We start from the raw sequence: 24,118 nt of genomic DNA on the forward strand, positions 1-24,118 counted from the left end.
ACCTTTTAGAATGATACTCAGGAACAATCCATTATCAAGCCATCAGATTTGTGCCAGTGAATTTCACACTCATCAGAGTAATCTAGAGAACCTGTTCAAATATATATTTCCTGGCTGCTTTCTCAGAAGTTGGAAAGTGAGAGGAGTGACCTGATAATGGCCAACTTCCCCTGTTGATGATGGGAGTTTAGGAATTGCTCAATTGATTCTGGAAGGAAGAGATCAGACTTTATCCATCCTGTGTACAGCTGATTGTTTTTCCTCTAAATGTTTGATGCTTAGAGAGTGAGTTGGAAGATATGTGTGTCTCCATTCCCCCTCCAACTCCCCCCCCAGGGTTGTCCTAAAAGTAAAAAGACTAATTTACTTTCCTTGCATTGTCTTTTGCTTAGTTTTGTTATCTTGTTTCCCGCTTTTCTATGTATTCAACATGTGTCATTTGCACAGAAAGGAGGCTCAGTGCTGCCACCTCTTCTGAGGGCCATCCAGTTTGGCTGCTTCTGAGCTTTTATTCTTGGGGTGACTGCTGAAGGAACCTGCATGCCTTTCGAGATTAAGCTCCAAGACAGCACAGAAATTAGCAGGAAGTGGACCTCCAAAACAACTAATAATCAACTACAGGTTGGATATATCTATATTTTAGCATTTGTAGTTTCTAGTAGAACCTTCAGGTAAAGCAAGAACAGGGCATCCATTGGATGAGAAATATCTGTCTTATCACACCTGCCAAACCTTTCTTGTTGCATCTTTTTTGGGTTTCTTTGGAATTATCCAGAATCCAGGCTTGCCTGCTGAGGGTGTGTCTAAGAATGGCCTTCTGACCCTTTTCTACACCCAGTCCCTTCTCTACCATCAGCGACACAATTTGATCTATTCACACATCTTTCCTTCCTCATTTTGGAAGGGAGGTGAAACCTGGGCGATCCTGTAGATTCCGGACTCTGAACAAAAAGGCTGAAGCTCCCTGATCTTTCAGGCCAGGGAAAAATCCGGATGGAATCAAGGCTCGTGCCTCAGTTGGTGGAAAAATCTCTGGGCTTCTTCAACCGCCACCCTAACAGCTAGAGCAGGTTGGGTAATGGGCCCGCCACGAGCCTCGGCGCCCACGTGGTGGGCCCGCCGGCTCAGCGCCCACTTGCGGAAGCATCTCCACAGCTGCGTTGCCATCCACCGGCTCTACACCGGGCGATGATCCCTCTATCCCCTGTTGAGAGATGGCACATCCGACTCCACCTCTCAGGGCCAGCGGCGCCGCATCCTTATCACTTCGCGGTACCAGCCTACCCTCCACGTCCATCCTGCAGCTTGCTGGAATCCTAGACCCTAAAGGCCCCGCCCTTGCGAGAGCCCCGCCCCTTCCGCCGCCTATTGGCTCTCTGGAGGAGCGTGGGTGGCTCCTACAGATGCAGGCGGGGCAGCGGTTCCAAGGCTGGCACGCGTGGGCCAGGTCTTCACTGCTTACTGAGCACCGGAGCGGGAGCTGTCGGCATCTCTAGATCTCGCCATGGGCGACGAGGACTCCTCCAGCTCCAGTATCTCCTTACCGAAATACCTGGAGCACCTCTCTGGGGATGGCAAAGCTATCGGTGTCCTGACCAGCGGCGGAGATGCCCAAGGTGCGCGCCTATTGGCTCTCTAGACTGCCTCTTGGGCCGGGTGGAAGGGGAGGACGAACGGAGAGGGCTACAGAAGAGGTTAACCCGGGTGGGAAGAGAGGGAGAGCTGGGGAGAACCGTTCGGTGATGTGGAATTGGGAGAAAAGAAGAGGAAAGGGTTAAAATGACGTATGAGAGCCGAGGCGAACCGGTGACCCTGAGCAGAACAGCTAGCCCTAAGCTAGAACAACTGGGGTGCCAGAGTAGCGATCATAGATGGTGGAGTCCCATTGGCGAGTGAGGTGCAGAGGATGTAGTATATGGTTGAAGGATTCTTCATTCGCAAGATGAATAATTTTTCCATCCACAGGTTTTTTAATTGAGCTAGCCAATGGGGTCGTCTAGACTCTGGGTCTTATGATAGAGGCAGGTGTTCTTTCCTGAAATTAGGTACAGGGCGACTACTCAGATGCCACAGCATTCGCCCCACCCTAGTCTCTGGGCATCTAGAAAAAGCAGCGGGGTCCCCGCAGCACCTCCTGTCAAGTCCCGCCTCCCACGCGGCGTCCCTGCTGCTGCATTGCGGGAAGCACGGTTGGGGGCGCGCAGGGGTCCCTTTGGGTGTGGCGTTGACCCTCAGACAGCGCCTCGTGTTTTCACTAGGGTGATCCTTTAAAAGGTTTTCTGTCGCCTTCCTGCTCGAGACAAAACTGTAAACTAAAATGGGTCACTAGGCCCTCCCCGCCAGCCTCCCCAGGAAGGGAAATACCAGGAAGCGGGGACTCCGGGTCGGGACGTCACCGGCACTCACTCGAGCACCAGCTCCAATCTTCCCTTTTGTCCCAATGGCGAGGTTAATTTCAGAACTAAAGAGACCAGATTCCAGGATGCGTGAACTTGATAAACAATATTTAAGCTGTAAATGCGATGGGGGTGGCCACATCAAGCTCCCCCCTCCGGCCTCTCGATCATCTTCGTACACTTGAGGGAGACTGGGGTTCCCAGGCAGTGGAGATTCCAATGCTGATTACTAGATGGGGACACCGTCTAGAAGCATAAATGCTTTTCAAGCCTTGAGGTTAGCACCTACAGCAGACAGTTCCCTGAGCTGTGTTTTGCTTTTGCTTTTCCGTTCTTCCCTCTGCCCTAGGTGAGTCCAAATGTCACATTTTATTTTCCCTGGTTCTAAGCCAGCACAAGAAGGAAGGCTTAGGTTGGAGCCCGTTTTCCTTGCCTTCCGCCCACCCTACGGGTGACCTTCAGTTCGCCCTTGAGCGGGGCGGGGCCGGCGCCGGTGCCGCAGGTTGGGGCTTAGGGCACCGCCCCGCCCGGCTTGGGAGCCTACGTGATGCTGGGCCCGTCGCCTCCGGTGTGCTTAGGTCTCCCACACCGGCTCACATTCCTGTAGCTTCTGAGGCTCCTAGGTTCAGACTCACTGGAAACTGTGTCTGCCCAGCGAGGAGGGGTCCCCAGTGCTCTCCCTCCCATTATTTTAAAGGCGCCAATGGCAACATCAGTCACTCTAGGCACCGCACCAATCCTTCCTCCCCAAAAAGCAGGGTTGAAGCAGTATTAGTATTTTAGTAAGGAGATCCTCGTTACAAAACTTCTTCATGGAGGGCCGCTTTCCCAGAGACAGAGAATGTTATGATACACCGGAGCCTGAAAAAACAGCAAATTGAGATGTCAGACAGCCTCACCAGAGTTACCCAAATTTAAATGCCGGAAGACATCCATCTGTGGGGCAGCCAGGACAGCTAGTGGTTAGCACCAAGATGGAAGGGCTTCAAAGGTACTTGCATCCTTACACAGAACCATGCTAAAGCAAAGCAGGAAGTACTTTAGATCTTACCCTAGGTACCCAGAGAAGAAACTGCCACTACAGGAAGAGGCTTATGGCCCCCAGGGCTGCAAGCTGAGGTGGTAAACGGTTTTGTTTTAGAATTAACACTCCGGATCAACTAGAAATGATGGCTTATCCTTTTGAAATTCCTGTCCAAAAAAACGTCTCCTGAAATATTTAGCTTGTGTACAACTGTGTGAAATTCTAGGGTATTTGGCAGAAACTTCCATTTTCTTTTCTGCTTATCTTGGATCTACCACAGTCGAGAAGTAGGGAATCTGATTTTTAAATTCATTTGCTGTCTCTTCAGTGGAAAAAAAGATAGGTTCAGAGCCAAATTAAACATCCCTGGGTTACTATAGTGTCAGGTCCATGGAACATGGCAGATCTCCACTAAGTAGGGACATCCACTGTCTTGTCACACTTCAGCTATTCCTCGAGTCCTAGCCAGTTGAATGGGTACTCTGCCTGTTTTTTCTTAGAACTGTGTAAACAGCAATGCTTTGTTGTGATACATTTTTTTCCCTGGAAAATTCTCCTGAGTTGCTCAGAGGACTTAGCATTGCTAGTCCTGGAATGGATGGTGTTTATTGTACCCTTATTCTTTCACAATTTCATCTTGACTTCATCGGTTCCTGATTTTTTCCTGAGTCAAGGGTTTGCTCTTAGGGAGAGGTCAGGGGGCAAATTTAAATCTTATACTGACAGAATGATAGTATGATTTTTGTGCTGAAATGGCCAATATTTAGCACAGTACATATTCTGTCTTGCAGTTCTCATTTCTGTGCCTCAAGACATGATTCCCAAGATACCGAGGTACAAAAAGACACAACTTTAGTAACTTAGGCAAGGCCATGGGGCTCATACCTGGTGACAGCAGGATTTAAATGATGCTGTATGAAATCTCATTCCCAAATTCTCTTTACTGGACCATGTCTTCATGGGATCTCAGTAAGACTGGCTGAGTTATTGCTCAAAAGTGAATAGAGCCCAGCTTTCTCAAAAGTATACAGTATCTCCTCTTTGGGCAACTTTGTTAACAGAGCAGGTAAATGCTTTTTTTTTTTTTTTTTTTTTTTTTTTTTTTAAACAAAACAGCAGAAGACTTTCTTTTTCCAAAGGAATTTATATTGTATCATTATAAAATGAAACTGAAAATTCACCATTAATGTCACAGTAGCCTAAAATGAACTCCACATTGCTAGATAGGCAAGTTTATGATGACCAAGTGGTCACCTTCAGGCAGTATTACTTCCTGGATAAAAATGATTAATGATTTTAGGTATACTATGGCAGGATGCTGAGATGGCTCAGTGAGTAAATATGCCTGTTGCCAAGGCTGGTGAGTTCAATCCTGAGTCCCACGTGGTGGAAAGAGAAAACTGAGGACCGCAAACTGTCCTGTCCTCTGACTTCCACATGTGCACCGTGGTCTGTTCACACCCCTCCCACATACCCAAATAAACTAACGTATTAAGTTTTAAAAAAATGTGGCCTCCTTCGTCTGGTGTAAGGTGGCACTGAAATCAGTCAGAATTTATGGTACCTGTTTAGGGTAGGCTCAGTGGTTTAATTGTCTAAGGCGACATCAACATTAATACAATATTTACAAAATACGGTCTGAGATTCTCCAGGCTCTGTGGAAATGACTAGCCTTTAAAGACTGCTTATGTGGTAGGCTGAAGTACTCTTGGTGCCAAATTAACCCCATCTGATGCATGAGCCATTGACATTTCAGATGAACTGGTTTACTGAAGCTCATAGAGTGTCAGGGCCAGAACTTGTGACTGTAGATGGGATACGGATACAGTGTGCAGTTGACATAGTTCCCATTGCAACCATAGCCACAACGTGTGGCATGGAGGGAGGCAAACAATGTGATATTTGCTGGCTGCCTCCCACCTGGAATTCCCAGTGGAAAGTGACAGGGAGTAAATTTGACTTGTCTTAGATAACTTAAACCCTCACCAATCAAGATTACTTGTCCAGCCTTTGAGCAGTACCTAGCAACAACTAGTAATTGCAAAGAATTTTAAAATTAGAAGCCGGAGATGCCCACAGACTTGGCCTAGGTCTTGAGTTGGTTCCTCTCTTTTACACTTTCTCTCTGCCCTCAGTATTTGTGGATTTCACATTTGCAAATGCCGTCAAACATGGCTTGAGCATGTATTTCTAAAATATCCCTGACCTTGTTTCGCTGTCATTACTTCCCAATCAATACAGCATAATAATAACCATTTGCATTCCATTTGCAGAGATGCTTTAAGGCGTATGGGAGGATGTGCAAGGTTGTGTAAAAACTTTTGTCATTTTTATAGATGGACTTCTGAGTTCTTGGACTGCTTTCTGAAAGACCTAAGAATCAGAAAATATCAATGCAAGTCTACATCCATTCGACACCCAAATGAGAGCCCTGCTTGGGCCCTTTCTTCCATAGCTGTGCTTGTATGGGACACCAGAATATTCAAAAAAGATTTTGTGAAAAGAGCTGTGACCTCACACAGCTGCATGTGTGTCTATGTGTATGGACAAAGCTCAGAAGCACATGTGCTTGCTATCCTAAAACTCTGCTTATATGCTCTTTGAGTGAATCCTCCCAGGTTAAAATAATCATTAGATCAAAAACATAGGTTGAGCCTATCATAGAGGAGGGGCTTTGTATGATAGTGTTTGTTAGCTTGTTTGTTTTCTTGGTGCTGGGGATTAAACCAGAGCTTTGCTCATGCCACGAGAGTGGTCTCAATTGGGTTGTTCCCTAAGCCCCAGTGTATCATTTTCTATAAGGGCAGATATTTTCTGTGACATATATTCCTATGACCTTTTGGAAGCTAGATATTTTTGTTGACTTTCCAGAAGAAGTAAGTAAATGACATAAAAACCTGAGGCATGTTTTCCTCTGGTTACAGTGAACTCAGCTTTTGGTTGTGAAGAAGCCTTTTATCCAGGGAGTGGGGCTGTGAAGATTTGATGTATAGATTTGCTGTCAGAAGCCATCAGAATTAGAAATAAGGTCACCACATGTTGAAGACAGAAGTCAGAATACCACAATCACCACACAGTCATGATCAGTAGAGCCACAGGGATGGAGAGCAGGTGGCTGGTTGGATTCAGTAAATAGCTGAGTCATGTTTTGAATACATTCATCAACAAGCTTTGACTGCTCTTATATTTTTACTTGTTACCAAGTCCCTCTGAGGAGTCTGGATTCTTCTTCACAACCGGGCTTTGACACCTTGTATTTTCTTTGGAATACAGTAATTGTGCCTGTCTGGATGGATGAAGCTTTAGATTGGCAGAACAGTCTCCCTAGACTCAGACTTATCTGTAGGCCCTGTCTTCTATCTACTAGAAAGGCAACAGAGGCTTTCTCATTTGTAAGGTGAAACAGTCAGAATGTTCCATCTCCTTTCCTTTCCATACCCCCAGTCTGTGTTCCCCCACAACCCCGTATCTGCTAACATCCTCAGGCAGAAGTAGGATGCACAGCCAAAGAGGAAAGGCTGGACAGTTCTGGGCTTCTAACAGCACTGCCCTGGGAGGACCCATTCACTACCTTGTCCATCCTTGGTGGGTGTGCTTACAGCCACCTGGAAGATGCTGTGAAGATGCCCATGCTGATAGAGTAGGTCTGTGAAAGGCTGGAAATGTTCCCTAATATTCCCTCCATCCCCAGGTGTGTTATGGACCACACAAGATTCAGGAATTAATGGGGCTGTTGCTTGTAAACCCAGGCTCCCAGGAAATTTCCTTAATACATCAGCCTAGTGATCAGCATTGTGACTGAGAGGATTCCATAACTTAGGGTCCATTATCTAAAGATGTGACTAGAAATAATTGAAAGGGGTGGGCATGTAGTTGCCCCAAGCAGTCATTCTGTCCGGTGTTTTTCAAATCTGGATTACTTATATTCAGATTGTTTATGCTCTTATATGACCATTCCATTCCACCCAGGGACAAGTTGTGGAATATGAGAAGCCTTAGGTAGAATCGTGGAGTCCTTTATATCATTGTGAACCTTGAACCAATGGTCTGTGTTCTCAGAGGCAGCTTCCAGCTAAGAAGGAGCCTATACCAGGATGGAGGCAGGAGTGTGAGCTTTTTTTTTTTTTTTTTAACAAAGGCCGGCAGAACTTTGAAATGCCTGGAAGGAGCCATCAGGAAGTAGCCCAAGGCCAGGGAGTCAGAGCCCTCTTGGGGGATGGGAAGAAGTGGTCTTGGGTAGGTACTATTCAACACAGGCTATGTGTAGATTTAGAACTGGGGAGCCATGATGCCTCTGATAAATGTCACTCTGTGGATTGGAGCAGCAGAGAGTTCAGTGACTCAGAAGAAACAGGAGCAAGTCACAGATCGAGGCTTGAGGAGGCAGGGCAGAGCATGTGACTGATGGGATGTTACTGTGGACACAACAGCCTAGGAAGGGAGAGAAGGACTTTTGAGTAGGTTTGGACACAGGTAGGTATAGGAAGGCTTGTGAGAATACATTCTTTTCAATGTACTTGTAACAGCAACAAATAAATGTACTTGTAACAGTAACAAATAAATTGGGAGAAAAGAAGTCAGTGAAAAATTATCCAGTGTTTAATAAGGACCTAGTTATATAGCACACATTAATGAGTAGGTTTCAAGAGCATCTCTGTCCATTAAGAATAAGGTTTGAGCTGGACAAAACAGCCTTACAGACTACAGCCAGGATATCTGAATCTTCTTCGAATCCCCCAAGACAGTGCCCCTTACCAGCAGGAAGTAGTTTGGAAAGAACGACGCCCAAATTCCCAAATATTGTGTTTTGAGCTGGACAAAACAGCCCTACAGACTACAGCCAGGATATCTGAATCTTCTTCGAATCCCCCAAGACAGTGCCCCTTACCAGCAGGAAGTAGTTTGGAAAGAACGACGCCCAAATTCCCAAATATTGTGTATAAATGTTTGTTTTCATTTAATTGGACTGTTATATAAAATTAAATAAAATTAAAAAAAAGAAGAAGTACTATTTTAAAAAAAGTAAATATTGGCATATTTAACAATAAAAAAAAGAATAAGGTTTGAATTGGTAGCCTATATTTTGTAGGTAATTGTTGATATAGTAGCCATGTTAATCAAAGTAATGCAAAGAGGTGAGATAATTGTATGCGTAATTCAGTATTTTACAGCATAAGTATTACATTGGTTATCGATGCTTTCTTTTCTGAATTAAGACTGGAATCTGCTTGTATTGCCATTATAGAGCACATTTAAATTTGGGCAAGACACATGTGACCAGAAGGTATGTCTCAGGGGAAAGGAGAGACTGGAGATGAGAGGGGTGTTGCAAACTGCTCTGGCAGTCATGATGAGCTATTGTACATGTGCTGGCCGTCACAGCGTCCAACTGCACAAGACATGCACAAGGGTGGGCCCATCTACATTACATCATCCATGGGAGTGCAGCTCATAAGTCCCCCAGAGGAGTCACAGGCAATGAAAGTGTGTGTGTGTGGGGGGGGTGGGGATGCGGCAGGGATCATATTCTTCAGTGTTATAGCTACTGATACTTTGACCTTACTCAAGCAAATACCCACCCATCCATGTTCTTACAGAGATCTCTAATTAAATTTATCACACATGAAAAGTAGGAAAGGGAACTTGGGAAGGGCTTTGGTGAGAGAGGGAAGAGGATAAGAGATGATAGTGGGTGAGTATAGTTCCTTTGATCAAAGGCACACATACACACACTAAATTGGGAAAGAACTTATTTTTAAAAAGAACTCTACATGCTTGTATGGAAGCTATGAGTATAAGCAGGGATCAGGTGACAGTGGTCTTAGTATTTGCTGTGAACACTGGGACAGCTCACACTCTCAGAACCCTCTAGCTTTAGGGCCTATGTATTTTCCAGCTGTCTGCTTGGCTAACTTCTTCCATTTCAGTTTCTTTCTCAAACATGGTTCTTGAGCAAAGATCCTGGTTAACCACTACTGTGCTTCCTGAACCTTCCACGCACCCAGTACCTGTACCTGTACCCTGTACCACTCTGCTTGGCAGTTTTCTCCTTATCATCTTTTTTTTAATAGTAGCTCTAATAGTAGCCTTTTTAATAGTAGCTCTAATGTGTTTATTTGCTACTAATTTGTTTATTCAGTGTGTGTGTGTGTTTGTCTTTCTTTATGTGTGCATTCATGTGTGGGTGCTCTTGCTTGTGTGGAAACCTGTGAAAGACAGGGATGGACATCAGAGACCTTATCTAATCACTTCTTTACTCTGTTTTATAACATACCTTGAGCTTACTGATTCAGCTAGACTGGCTAACCCACAATTCCCCTCCACCTGTTTTCTTGGGCACTTCCCAGCACTGGGTTTTCATATGCATGCTGTTGTGTCCATCCTTTATCCACAGAACCATCAAATCAGCCCCTCATTCATTTATTTACTCCCTTGGCAGGTCAAATGCAGGGTCTCCAGATTGTCCTCTCCCATGGAGCTGAATTCCCACATCCTGTTGGTGGGCACTGTTGGTACTTAGATTACTGCTCTTTGCCCCCTCCTGTCTTCACTGAGCTCTAGAAGGCCAGGATCCCCTGCTGTTACATCAGCAAAGTCTCTCAACAGACCCTGGCAAAGAGTAGACAATCAATCCACATGTATGGGGTATATGTGATGGCCAGACAGATGAGGACATCCTTATAGATTTATCTGAACTCTTATGAGGTTGACTCTTGGACTTGAGGCCAGAGTATCTCCCAGCTTGATAATTGAGGGAGCTAGGCTTTTCCTGGGTTTTGTCCCTCCATCCACACCCCTTCCCTATCAACAGAGCTTAATGAGTAACTACGGTAGCAAGAATAACAGGGCATGCTTTATGTTACTTTTTAAAACAGATCTTTCTGTTTTATTTCTGTATATGTGTGTGCCTATGTGAATGAATGCCATATGTATGTGGGGGGGTTCCTATAATGGCCAGAAGATGGTGTAGGATCCCCAAAGCTAGAGTTACATGGGTGCTGGGAACCAAAATTTGGTCTTCTGGAAAAGTAGTACTCGTTCTTAATCACTGTGTCATCTCTCCAGCCCCTCAAGTTCATTTCTTTGACAAAGTAGTAGCCATCTTGAGCCACTTGGCTTTCTTTTTCCCCAGAGGTTTTAGCTGTAGGAAATTAATAAGAGAATGACTGTAAATACTGTGGACTAGAAATGTGCTGTCAAAGACTTAAGCTAGGAGATTGGTGCTCTCTTCTGATCTCAAAGATGGTGAAAGGATGAGCCCAAATAGTTGGATTTTATTAGACAGATTGTTTTTCTTGGTCTTGATTAGTTTTACTAGGAGATAGTTAATGTTTGTACTACTTTATGGTACATAGGTTTGTTACTAGGTACCGGTAGATCATGGGCAATGGTTGAATGAGTGTGCCTAGCTCTTAATAGTCTTTACTATGACTCACAGTTTAAGTGTAGCCAGAGTTTCAAAGTCAGCCTTTGCAAGAGGGGAGGTTGGCCTCATAGCAGGAGGTGAATAAAGATTTACCTAATGTTTCCTTGCACGGCCTTTGGATGAAAGACTCTGGCCTCAAGAAGAAGTGAGCTTGCTGCTATTTTGTCTCCCCTGTCCTTTAGTGAGAAGCTGCTAATGACATGTCCTCCCTTTTTTTCCATTGCACCTCTGTTCAATCACACACCCCACCTCACAGCAACACCACTGTCTCTATGTTTAATTAGTTTCAGTTCTATAAGAACACTGTCCCTATTACTGCAGTTAGGGCCAGTGCCGGGCTCTGGCAGCCCTGACAAAGTAGGCTCTGCCACCAGTCTGCAATATGTCAATTAAACACAAAAAGTAATAGTGAAAAGCAGAAAAAGGAGATTTACTCAGTGACCACACCAGAGAAGAGAAACAAAATGTTCATAAACTGCCCCACCTTACCCCAAGTCTATTGTCCAGGTCCTGAAACCTTCGGGGTTTAGGTGAATTTGAAGTCAAGAGTTAAAGTCCTGGTGACCATCAGTGACTTACCACTGTCAAGGCTACAGTCTGTCCGGCAAGGTGTTTTATTTTATTTTATTAAAGATCTTCAAGGCAGGGTTTCTCTGTTAGTCCTGGCTGTCCTGGAACTTACTTTGTAGACCAGGCAGACCTTGAACTCACAAAGATCCACACTCCTTCTGCCTCCAAAATGCTGGAGTTTAAAGGTGTGTGCCACCAAGCCCAGCTACTTGCAAGGTATTCTGACAATTTCTCATAACTATATGCATCTTCTTTTAAGAGAAAGCCTCACTCTGTCTGGCACTAAGCTCCAGCCCTTTCCTTTTCCCAGCATGAAATTCCTGGGGGGAAAATCCAGTTCCTTAGGGGGTTCATTGTTTCAGTAGTCAAATAGACACAGGGAGGGACAACAGTGTCTCCTTAGATTATCTTAATGCCTGTTCTAAACCTTTGGAGGAGGACTGGGCTGGGATTAGATTTCTTTCCAAACACTGCGATTATTGCTTGGTAGGAAGATGACATTTCCAAGGTGGAAACACTCAGGAAGGTTGTTTTGAGTCCTGGTCAGACCATAAAACCTAAACAAATGATTGAATGAGGACTATGCTGTAACTGTTCTGGGAAAAACAGTAGGCTGAGTGTAAGTGGAAACTCTTGAATCTGCTCTTTGTCCCAAATGACCAGGTGGTTGAGGACAAGGACAGCCCTAAGCAAAATGAGGAAACACAGATGTTCACCTAGGAGACTATAACCCGCAAGTTGTAAGGATACATGTCTACATATTGGTTTCTTTGTTTCCTCCTTGAGCCCTGTTCACCTCTTCCAGAACCTTCCTGGGGTTCATCTCACTCTGACTGCATTCCTTCAAAAGCAGAGCCTAAAATCTCTGTAGCAGTTGGCTGGGAATCTGGCCCAGTTAGGCAGTCTTCTGAAACTTGCCTTCCTAAAGCACAAGGGAAGCTTAAATCGCACCTTCTCATTTAATTAGTTTTGTTACACCCTGCTGGGCCTTCCAAGCCCTGGCTTTCTCATTCCTCCAGAGAGGTGTCAGGGCCTCAGCAGGCTTCCCTAGGAGGTTTCAGTCCATGCCAGCACTTTCCCTGTTTGGGGAGTAAAAAAGTGCTGCCTTTGAGGCAGTTAAGGCAATCCCACTCAAGGACGGGTTGGATCCCTAGTGTTTAACATTTTAAGACTAGTTTGCTAGTGACTGAAAGCCTCCAGGACATAGGGCTGCGCCTCTTCCTTCTGTGGCTGGCATGAGCATGGGAGGAATGCACACTCTCAGCCAGTACCCAGGAAACTCCTGAGGCAGCCTACAGCTGCCTCAGCCTGCCTTGTGCCTAGGGTCAGCTGCTGGAGAGCAGTCACACCTCTTTCCTGGGGAGTTAGAGGTCATCATGATAATCTCTGCAGGGGCAAGTGGTTTCGTGTTTCTTTTCAATCCTGGTATGGACCAGATTCCTGTCACTCTCTATAGCACTCAGCTTTCTCTTTTTCTCATCAGCCCCAGCCTTCAGCATCCTTCAGACTCTTCTTTTACACACACATTTTTCAAACCATCAAGGTTGTTCATGAGATCATGTTTCTGCGGGGGTGGGGTGTTGGGGGGGGACAACAATAACAACAAAACAACAACAAACACTCGTGGAAATGAAATCTTCAGAGAGGAGATGAACAAAAGGGTACAGGGCATCATTCCTTGGGGTTCTGCATCAACCCATTTTCCAGGGTTTGTACAGTTCAGCTACCTAGTGGTCTATTGATTACAAGTGGAGGACAAAGCCCCAGAACCACAGCCATTCTGCAGGAAGCAAGAAGTGCTGCTTTTATCCATGCAGCTAAAATGGAAGGGCAGACACACAGCTCACCCTTCCCATGGAGAGATGCAGGGGTTAGTCACACATAGCTGTGAATACAGAGGGGTGGACAGCTGTGTCTGGCAGGGAAAGAGGGAGACTGGAGAAGCAGAACTAGGAAGTTAATTAAAGAAGGGCTGGGGGGAGGGGGAGAGTATGGGTGGGGATGTTCCACAGATGTCACAGGGATGTCTCACTGTCACCAACTAGTAGGAGAATCCTCAGGATATGGCCAGGTGTTCCTCCCTCCCCCATGCTAGTTTGGTTATCCTTCCCATAGACCCTTTCAGAGGAGAAGCTTGGCATATGTGTTTATGTACACCTTAGCAAAAATAGTCATTCTCTTGGCAGAAAATTCTTCAAAGATTTTTGAGTTCAAGAACAAGGGTGAGACTCTGTAGGACAGCCGTTATGTGCCTTACCAAGTATTCTAAGGGGTAGGGGGTCTTACTTAAGAGCTAAAGTCAATGATACAGGATTCTTCAGCTCTTATGCCAAAGGGTAGTACCCAAATTAAGTCTTTAGCTTCTAAAATAAGACTTCAATGGAAAGCAAAATTGAGACTGTGGGTTTACACTATAAAGGCATGTGTATATTTCTAAGAGATTTGCAGAAGTGAAAGTGAAGGAAATGTATGGACATGCACCCATTTCTTGGAGGCCAGAGGTCAGAGGTGGAGTGCCTTCTTTAATTGTTCTCCACCTTCTTTTTGAGACAGGGTCTGTTACTGAATCTGGAGCTCATTGACTTGGAAAGGATAGTTAGCCCCCAAGTCACAGCAATCCTCCTGCCTTCATCTCTTCAGGAGTACACGCACACTGCTGTGGTTGGCTTTTTACATGGCTGGCAAGGATCAGAACTCAGGTCTTTGTGCTGTGAGGCAAACACTATGGATGGAGCCACTGTCCCAGTGCCTATTTTATTTTTGTACTTATTTAAGGATGCCACTTGTCACCCCTCAGCATTGTAGCATGCCTACTTTTGATGTTTGTTTCCCAATTTCAAAATACAAGACGGGAGATTTGGAGAGAATAGTAGCCTGGGAGGAACCCGGCTGAAAGCTCAGTTGCTCTTCATTCTGAGGCTGAGGACTACATCCTCTCTTGCCATGGTTACTCCTGCTTGTCCTCTTCTCCTGCTGGGCCTTCAAGTCTAAGCTAAGATGGGACAAGGTTCTCCAAGTGTGATGCCACTGGCAGGCTACAAAAGCAAGCTTTTAGCTTCCAGAACTGTTACCTCTGTGGAAAGTAAACTTGAGCTTCTGGCCTTGTATTCTAAAACATTGTACACTGCTGTTTTCCCATTAAGTGTGAAAAATGTTCCCGGTCTATCTTGAGGAAGTATGGAGATTTCTAGTAGGCTGGGTTGTTTTACCTTCTCTTCTAACAGACATGCCATGATTTGTTTTGTAGTTAAGACCATTGCCCATTATTTATTTATTTATTTGTTTGCTTGTTTGTTAACGTTTTTTCTCAAGACAGGGTTTCTCTGTGTAGCTGTGTAGCTTTGGATCCTGTCTTGAAACTTGCTCTGTAGATCAGGCTGACCTTGAACTCCAAGAGATCCTCCTGCCTCTGCCTCCCAAGTGCTGGGATTAAAGCCATGTGACCACTGCCTGGCCCATTGCCTATTTCTTTTAATCTCACTGATAGGTAGGGTTGAAATAACTATCCTACTTCTCAAGCCACAGACCCATTGCCCACTTCACAATTAATTTCTTTGAATTAGGCTATCAAATTTTCTTTAGTGATATCTGGAATTGCCTAAAATTTTGAATGGCAGGGCGCACATCTGTCATCAGAGCACTCAAGAGGCTAAGGAGTTGGGAACTCTACCTAGCCTCAAGCTAGACTCAAAAAGAGGAAAATCTACTGCAAATTGAGCAGTGGTATTCTGAACAAGACCAGGCGGCGGGCGGAAAAATCTTACTCCTTACATCCTCGGCTCTTTTATAATGTGAACCCAATTTTAGGTGGACCCCCATTTGCCGGGTACTCTCATTTCCAATTGTTGTTTGTATTCACTATCCTTGAGGTATGGGTCATAGTCCTGTCTCAGGAGGAAACAGAAGCACAGGCTACCCTCAAGCTCTCTACTGACACCTCCTCCCATTCCTTCCACAGGTATGAACGCTGCTGTCCGTGCTGTGGTGCGCATGGGAATATACGTGGGGGCCAAAGTGTACTTTGTATATGAGGTCAGTGCTTGCTTCCCATTTGTGTTTTCTCTGACTCAGAGCCCTGAGCTCACAGGTCTTTTACTCCTGCTGCCTGCCTTGGCTGAGCACCAGAAGTGAGGGGGGAAATGAGATAAGACGGCACAAAAGTCATGCTGGTATCAATTTCCTGGCCTTGATTGCAGGATTAATGATACTGACTGTGTTAACTGTGATCTGATGTCAAAGTATAATATGAGAAATGGAAAGATAGCCACTTCGAGCTTCCCATCATTAATATGAAGCTGAGGCCACTCTCTGGTGTCTGCTCATGTTTTAGCTTCACAGCCTCAAGTCTGTGGGATAAATGGAATTTTATTAGTGCAAAAATAAAAATGATGTCATGCATTTGCCTGGAAATGGATGCAACTGGAATTATCATGTTAAGCAAAATAGACTAGACTCAGAAAGACAAACACATTTGCTGTCCTGCCGATCTTAGATTTTAATGTGTGTGTGTGTGTGTGTGTGTGTGTGTGTGTGTGTGTGATATGAAACTAGGAAGGAGACTGTGGCAGGAAGAAAACCTAAAGGGGTAGAAGAAAGAGGGAAAAGAAGGTGATAAAATGATTTGAGGACAGAGAGGAGATAATGGGAGGGGCATAGCAAGGGGGAGGTGTAAGAGGATAGGAGGGAAAGAAGAGAATGAATGAGAAGAAATATGTGTGAAAATGCCATAATGAAATCTATTATGTCCTGTGTTCTACTAAAACTTAAGTGACAATTACTAAGTAAACTGAAACTGCTCTTTGTCTCTTGTTGAGGTCCTGGCAACTTAGGAAATATGTAGTATGTGTAGAGGAACCAATCGATATATATTAAGCCACTTTATTTTCAGAAGTATGAGAGAAAGCATTTTTGTTGTTTTTTTTTTTCTTTTTTGTTTCTTTCTTCTTTTCTTTTCTTTTCTTTTTTTTTTTTTTTTTTTTTTTTTTTTTTTTTTTTTTTTTTTTTGAGACAGAGTTTCTCTGTAGCTTTGTTCTGGAACTCACTTTGTAGACCAGGACCAGGCTAGCCTTGAACTCACAGAGGTCTGCCTCTTTCTGCCTCCCAAATGCTGGGATTAAAGGCATGTATCACCACCACCCAGCTTATTTTGGTTTTACATCTGTAAAATGCAGCTAAAATGGGAAAGGATTGTTTTCTAGATGATCAGTTCAGGGTTGAGAAGATGGGTCTGTTGGGTAAGAGCTTGTATAGAAGTTTCAGGACCTGACTGTGAATCTACAGAAGCCTTATAGAAGCCACTGTGGTCACACACATCTGTAATCCCATTAGTCCTATGACAAGGTTGGAGGCAGAGACTGGAGACTTGGTCTAGATGCTTAGGGGGTCAGTGTTAATGTCACAACATTGGTCTGTAGATAGTAGCATCAATCAGTTAAAAGCCAGGACCATTGTAATGGATACCTCTGGCTGAAGAGAAGCATTTTCTGAAAGCCCTCCAACCCTAATTCTCAACCCCACCCATTCCAGAAGAGGTCACATCAGATCCCTGCAGACAGGGCTCTGAATGCTGCTAGTTGGTTGTCTTAGGGTTTCTGCTACTATGAAGAACCACCATTATATGATCATGGCAACTCTTATAAGGAGAAGCATTTAATTAGGGTGGCTTAGATTTTCAGGGGTGCAGTCCATTATCATCATGGTGGAGAGAATCACTGTGCAGATCTTGATATGCAGGCAACAGGAAGTAGACTGTGACACTGGGCTTATTTTGAGCACTCAAAGTTCACCCCCACAATGACATAGTTGCTTCAATAACTCCACACCTACTACAACTAGGCCACTCCTCCTAATTGTACCACTCTCTCTGAGAATACCAGGGCCAATTACATTCAAACTACCACATTGGTGCTTACGAAAGCATCTTTCATTTTGTGAAATATTGCACCTATATTCCTTTGCTCATGTGTTTATCGTTTGCTTGGAAAAGGTTTCCCTGACCTTTGTGTTTTAATTTGCTTTGCAAAATCTGTGCCTGTGTGGTATTTGTTTATTACATTTGGGCAGGCTGAAAACAATAGTTCTAACCCTTGGTCCATTCAGGCTGTTTTAATATTTACTGTTTGGAGCATGTGAAGGCCAAAATCTCCTTGTGAATTTCCATGCCTGGGCCTCCGATCCTGATCTTGCCATCCCTTGCTCTGCTCCATGAGGTGTCAGTATCAGTGCACATTAGGATCATTGCTACACAGAACATGAGCCCTCCTCCTTCTCCTCTTCCTCCTTGCCTTAGAGTTTGCATTTGTGTGTCAGGGTCTCCGGAGGGAGGACACTGATTTATCCATTGGGCTTCAAGGGTCACCACCATGTTTCACCTGGATCTTTCCATTGTTCTTTTTATTCCATTTCAGAGCTTGCATGTGAACACAGAGGTAGGTTCTCTCCCCCCTCCCCCACCCTCTCTGCTGCTCTCTCCTGCCTTGAGCCTTGAGAAAGAACTATGCATTCTGATCTGAGAGCAGTTCCTAATTAGCAAATGTGGCTTTAATGAGCTCTTTGGGGTTGGAGCAGATCCAGATGAGGTTTCTTGTTAAAATTAGCAGCAGTTTCAAATTTGCTAGCAACTTCAAGTCTATAGAATGCTCTCCCAGGAGCCCGTGTGATTTGCACACAGGCCACAGCCAGTGTTCTTTGCTCTTTCCGCATGCTGCTTAGCACCTACGAAAGGAGAAAGTTCCCCATGAGTCACTGCTTTGATCTTGCTGGTGGCTCTGGATGGTGTATGAGGTTAAGGGGGAAGTTACTTCTGTTATTTCATAGTCAAACTGAATCCTCCACCCAACAGTTAGTGTTCTCAGCGTCCTTTGCAGGGCCAGAAAGAGCTCAGCCCTGCAACTCCCAAGCCTAGCTGGGGGTGACTTAGACCCAAGGACATTTACCTTTTCTTGGAGACATTTTTGATGATCTCATTATTAGAGGGAAGGTTGTTCCTGACATCCAGATGGTAGATACAGGATCCTGCCTAATACATTTTAAACCCAATGAGGAAGCCCTTAACCTTGAAAAATCAGTTGGCCACATGTGTCAGGTCAAATAATGTTGAGAAGCCTACTATTCCTGAAGAGCCATGCAAAATGGAGGTTTCTCTCCCATCCACCTGCCAGTTCCAGAATAAACACTCAGAGGCTTAATATTGATTAAAATTGTTTGGCCAATGGCTCAGACATATTTCTGACTAGCTCTCACAATGAAATAAACCCATTTTTACTAATCTATATATCACCATGTGGCTGTGACTTACTGGTAATGTTCTTATCCTTTTGGCAGCAACATAGCCTCTCCCTGACTCCACCTTCTTACTGTCAGTATCTCTGTTTGGATTTCCTGCCTAGTTATATTCTGCCCTGCCATAGGCCAAAACAGCTTTATTCATCGGCCAATAAAGGCAACACAATTGGCAGCACACAGGACAAATTACATCAGAACCCACTCTGTTTTGAGTGTTAGCTGGGGAAGTTAGTTGGCGATGACATGTTGGCTGTGTGAGGTTTTAACCTGTGCTAGAGATTGATTAAAGCCCTAGTGCTTTCTCAGATGCTTCCCTTTGTGAAATTGTTGTGCATTGGGTGTCTGTCCTTTATTCTCATCCTGTCTTATGATTATCTGAGTTCTGCTGATAACTAGCTATCTCCAGACCTGTGTCTACCAAATTCTGCACATTTACAAATTAAAGAGCTGTTAGGGAGAGCATCTTATGGTCCTACAATGAAAGCCTTTTGATCTTTGAAGTTCACCAGATTCATGCTCTACACTATTGTTTTTAGAGTTCTCTAGAGAAGCAGAACCAACAATATGTAATTATAAGACAGAGCTTATTAGATTGCCCTACACACTCATAGGCTCCCTCTGGCTGGTGAGATGGAGGAAATGAGTAGATGTCCAGTCTAAGGAGCTGGAAGCCTCGGTATAAAAGAGAGGCCAGTGATGCTGTAGGCCTTGGTACAAATCTAAGATTCTTTCTTTAGTAGCAATAAGTATTACTGTAGTTAAATCAATTGGGAGTATAGATGTAAAACTTCTGCTTCTGTAATTTTAAAATCCAAAAAGAACTGGGAAATCTAAGATTTCACCTCACTTGCTTGACAGCAAAGTCCTGATGCCCTAAAACAAAGCTGAGTATAATCCCAGCTCAGTCTGCCTGGTGTGAGGGCTGTACCTTTTAGTCTAGAAACTGACACCTACAGGGATGGCCTCCACTGAGTCCCTGATCACCTCAGGTCACATTTGTGGTCTTACCCACATTGCTTTTGAGAATGCAAGAATCCTAGCATACCTCTTCCAGGGATTAGGTAAGGGATTGTGTATCTCCAACAGGCAGCCAGTGCCTGGGAATGAAAGAGTAACCCTTTGACCCTGTGTCCTCATTTGAGCTATGGGAGTAATTTTTGTGCTGGGTATGATGGGGACAGGAAAGCTTCAGGAGTTCAGAGTCATCCTTGATTACCTAGTGAGTTCCAAGCCACCCTGCGCTACATAAAATCTTGCCTCAGAACCCCTAAGAGAAAAAGAATTGGGGGTTGGGGGGTGGGATGAGGGTAGGGGGAAAAATAGAAAAGGAGGACGAAAACAGAAATCTTCTGTCTCTCCCTCACTGGTAAAAAATGTGTGGAAGAGCTTTGAGTACTAACCCTAAAGGGTCTGTTTGCTGGCTGGTTGCAGGATAAGAAGACACGCTTGCCTTTGACTCCATTAGTTTGTGGCCAGGCACAGAACTGAGGCATGGGACTGAAGTGTACTCCTGGGCTTTCTGGGAATCATGAGTTGTCTAATATTCAGGCTTCTTTATTAACCTCACTTAGCACTTTGAGTTTGGGATGGGTTATCAGGGGTGGGGAATGGGAGTTCTGCATATTATAGAACTGTACCCACTAGTTGCCAGAGGCACCCCTTCCCTTAATCATTGTCTTAATCTTCCCTTAAAGATTGTCTCCAGCTGGTACTGTTCCCTGGAGGCACAATCCCTCTCATTAGGGACTGCTATTCTCAACCTATTTGACTTGAATTTAAAAGGTGCCCGGTATTATGTTTTTAAGCCTCATTTAGTGATTCATAATAGCATGATTGTTCTTGTATACTCTTGTTTCTCAGTTTGTCTAGAACTTTCAGTGTTACCAGCAGCTTAGAACAGTTAAAGGATTAGTATTAATTAAACAATGGGTTCTCCTTCCCTTCCTTTACTCTCTCCTCCTGTTTCTCCTCCTTTGTCCTACTCCCCTCCTCATCTTCATCCTCATCCTCATCCTCCTGCTCCTCTTTCCCCTTTCCCCCATTTCTTCTGAAAATGTGTGAAAAATGTATGAACCTGAAAACTCTGGTATTTGTGGCAAAAGCCTGGCGCCTGCTTAGGCTGAGCTCTTTTGTCTAACTGCTATTTGAAGGCTTGTAGATCTGGGTCAGGCCTACGTGGAATGCATATGGAGCCCTTAGGCTCCAATCCAGGAGAGATGGGAAGGGTTGGTTGGTGGGTTAACCCAGTTTTTTTTTTTTTTTTTTTTCTTCTATGTAGTGAGCTAATTATTCATTACTTTCTTTTTTAACTGTTCTTAAGTGGGTTCTTTCCTTAACAGCCCACAGAAAGCCATAGTTCCTCAGTAGTGACAGGGAAGATTATACCCAAAGCAGGCTGCCCTGGATTAGGTGGGTCAAACCTAAGATGGGATAAAGTGAAATTAAACCTGTCCCTCCCATCATGGCTGAAGAAGACAGGCTTCTCGTTTTTTTTAGTTTAGTATATGGGTTTATTGTCCTATTGTTAAAGGTTTCCTCCAGGTTTTAAAAGAACCATTCCTAGAGATCTTTGCAAAAAAAGGTAACCTTAATGTCTTTTGTCTTTAAATAATAAAGGATTTAAAAGTTTGATATTGTACATGGGCAGCCATTTATAAATGCTGTCCAAGCTCATATCTCAGTCCTTACTGTGAACAAAGGCCAGAATTCTTACCTTTTTAGCAGCTAATCTTCTTGTTATTCTAAATTTTAATTCCAAATTGGAAATGTGTTAGATGTAAAGAAACAAGGAAGAGGAGAATTGATACTGCCATGTCCTCTCAGATCTACCCAAATGATACCTTTGTCACCTTCCCTGTGGCTCCAGAGGCCTGAGGGTCTCTGCTGTCCTTGTCATCTCCAGTTGACATGTCTATTTCTGGTTTCCACCAGACTGTCATTTTGGCTTCTCCTGTTTCAGGCCCTGAGCACTATAGCCTGACTTAATATTCTGGTAAAGGCAGTTTGGGGTTGGAATGTGGCACAGGTGGTAGAATGCATCAAGCTATCAAGCTTGACCTTTGGTACCCAACACAGCACACTTGGAAGAGTCCCTGTGATCCCAGCATTTGGGAGGTGGAGGTAGGAACAACAAGAGCTAAGGGCATCCTCCAAGTTCCAGGTTGTTCTGGGATGTAGGAGACTGTCCCCAAAAGAAATCATAAAATAGAAATATAAAAGCCCAGGGTATTAAAGGAAAGAAGGTTGTAGGGTAACAAGTTGGTTGGCAGCATTTTTTTTTTTCCTTCCTGACAGATATTTCTTCACACCCCTGCCTTTGCTAAAGGAATGATGACTCTTGTTCCCAGAAAGAATGCTCTCCCAACCCCTGGTGTTTAAAAGTGAGAAATGCTAAGCTGTGATAGAAAAATCCATGAAACCCTGGTCTAGCCTCTGCTCTTTTTTATGCTGAAGTGTGAGTTCTTGTCACGTGCTGTAATCTGGATCATACTTTCCCTCTTGAGATGCTTGGACAGTGCCAGCTGTGAAGATTCCTTGACTTGAAAACAGGCCACAGTATTAGTGCTGACTTTTTTTGAACAACTCTTGGTTGTTCATTGCTGTCATCAAACACCACTCTTTCTCTTCTGATGCTGGCTTCTACTTTCCCCACCAAAGTTTCAAAATTCAAGCAATGCTACCCCCCATGTCATTTAAGCACATCACTAGAATTTTTAACATAACTGTTTGCGTGCATTTGAACTTCCTGAATACCCAAACTAGTCAACCACTATATCTGCCTAAGACTAATAGCAGTGGCATTTGAGGGTGGAGTTGTGTTGCATCACCACATGCTGTCTCCTGTAGGCTGTTCAACAGCACACTGTACTAACATGCATGACTCTTAACTACACTGGTTGACTTACACTGATTTAGAGGCCAATTCATATGATCAGTGTTTGCTCCTTTCACGGGAACACTTTACAGTATGTCTTGGGTCATGATAATTATTGCTAAAGCTATGCTGGGTCTTACATTCAATTTACATTCCATTTCTGACCAGATAATCCCTACAGCCATCAATGTCATGACCACAGTTTCAGACAGTTTAAACTTACAACATTGTTAAATTACAAAAGAGGATGGACTCTCTCCACTCACTATTGCCATCTCCATTGTCACCATGGTAGTCACAGTGAGGCTGAGTGAGTTCCCACTGAGAACATTGGTGTAGAGTTGACTGTTATCCTGTAGGAAGGCTGACCTGCCTCCCTCTTGCTGTGACAGTTAGGTTTATAGTGTTCTTGGAATTGTTCACTGTTAACTTTGGCTAATGCCAGGGGATCAATCAGTGTATTAGGTGTTTCTCAGCTCCAGGTACAGGACTATACAATGGTTTGCCATGTTCTAACCTGTTTCAGAGCTGACCCAGCCTTAGCAAGAACAAGTTCTGTGCTTCTTTTTCTATAGGAATTTTCCATGAAGTAATTAACTCACTGAGCACATTTTTTAAAATGGGATGACTGTAAAGTTCTTTAGTTCAGAGCTTTGGGAGAGACGTGATCAGAGCTCTCCAGGTCCGGGAAGGAAACACTGTACATTCTCAGGTTCTGCAAGTGCCTTTCCTGTGGGCAAAATCAAGCCAAGGCCCTGAATTTGAAAAATCACTGGGGGTAACCCTGGAGTAGTAATCTATAATTCCATTGGTCAGAAGCTGAGACAGGAAGATACCCAGGAATCTGAGGCCAGCTTGGCCTCCAGACAAGTTTGGGCTGCAGAGTGAGATCTTGTCTTGGAAGAAAATGAGGGTGGGGCTAGAGAGATGGCCAGTACTTGCTTGTATGTGCAGGATTTCAGGACTGACCACATGGTATTGGATAACCAGTTTGGGAGCTCTTCCCTGGGGAAGACTACATCTACTTTCAGCACTCCTTAGTTGTCTATATATAGTTCTTTGTGTAGGGTTCTGGTCTTATTAGATTTCTCTCTTTTGTGGTAGCATGCCTATTGAAATCATATACACACTAGTATATAGAGGTTAAGCAGGTTATATTTATATATTTAAGGATATTCATAGACATACACACACATACAGACATCTAGAAAACAATAGAAGGGGTGTATGGGAAAGGTTGGAAGGAGGAAGAGGAAGGAGGAAAATGAAGAAATTGTAACTTATATGTATTTAAATTAAAAAAAAAACTCACATAGTTCTTGCTACTCTACTCTTACAGAGGGTTGCGGTTCAGTTCCTAACACCTACTCCAGTAGGTTCCCAACTGCTCTTAACTCCAGATGCAAGAGATCTGATGCCATCTTCTGGCTTATAAGAGTACCTGTACACATATGATACACACACACACATAAAAATAGAACAAAATCTTAAAAATAAAGAAAAATGATGGGCAGTGGTGATGTACACTTTTAATCCCAGTACTC

At 44.1% G+C, this 24,118-nt stretch overlaps 1 protein-coding gene across 3 annotated transcripts in view; it reads left to right on the plus strand.

Annotated features, from left to right (window-relative positions):
• The first annotated feature begins 1,346 nt into the window (after positions 1 to 1,346).
• Positions 1,347 to 24,118, plus strand: part of Pfkp (phosphofructokinase, platelet) — a 61,946-nt gene continuing 39,174 nt past the window's right edge. The window contains exons 1-2 of one of the 3 annotated variants that reach the window (XM_051194787.1): positions 1,347 to 1,616; positions 15,375 to 15,448. In XM_051194787.1, the coding sequence (XP_051050744.1) occupies positions 1,505 to 1,616; positions 15,375 to 15,448 (186 nt within the window). In that variant the 5' untranslated portion in view covers positions 1,347 to 1,504. The remainder of the gene's footprint in view (positions 1,617 to 15,374; positions 15,449 to 24,118) is intronic. The other 2 variants (XM_051194786.1, XM_051194788.1) reach the window with 2 other exon arrangements.

This window comes from Phodopus roborovskii, unplaced genomic scaffold (assembly GCF_943737965.1).
Source record: "Phodopus roborovskii unplaced genomic scaffold, PHOROB, whole genome shotgun sequence".
Lineage (NCBI taxonomy): Eukaryota > Metazoa > Chordata > Mammalia > Rodentia > Cricetidae > Phodopus > Phodopus roborovskii.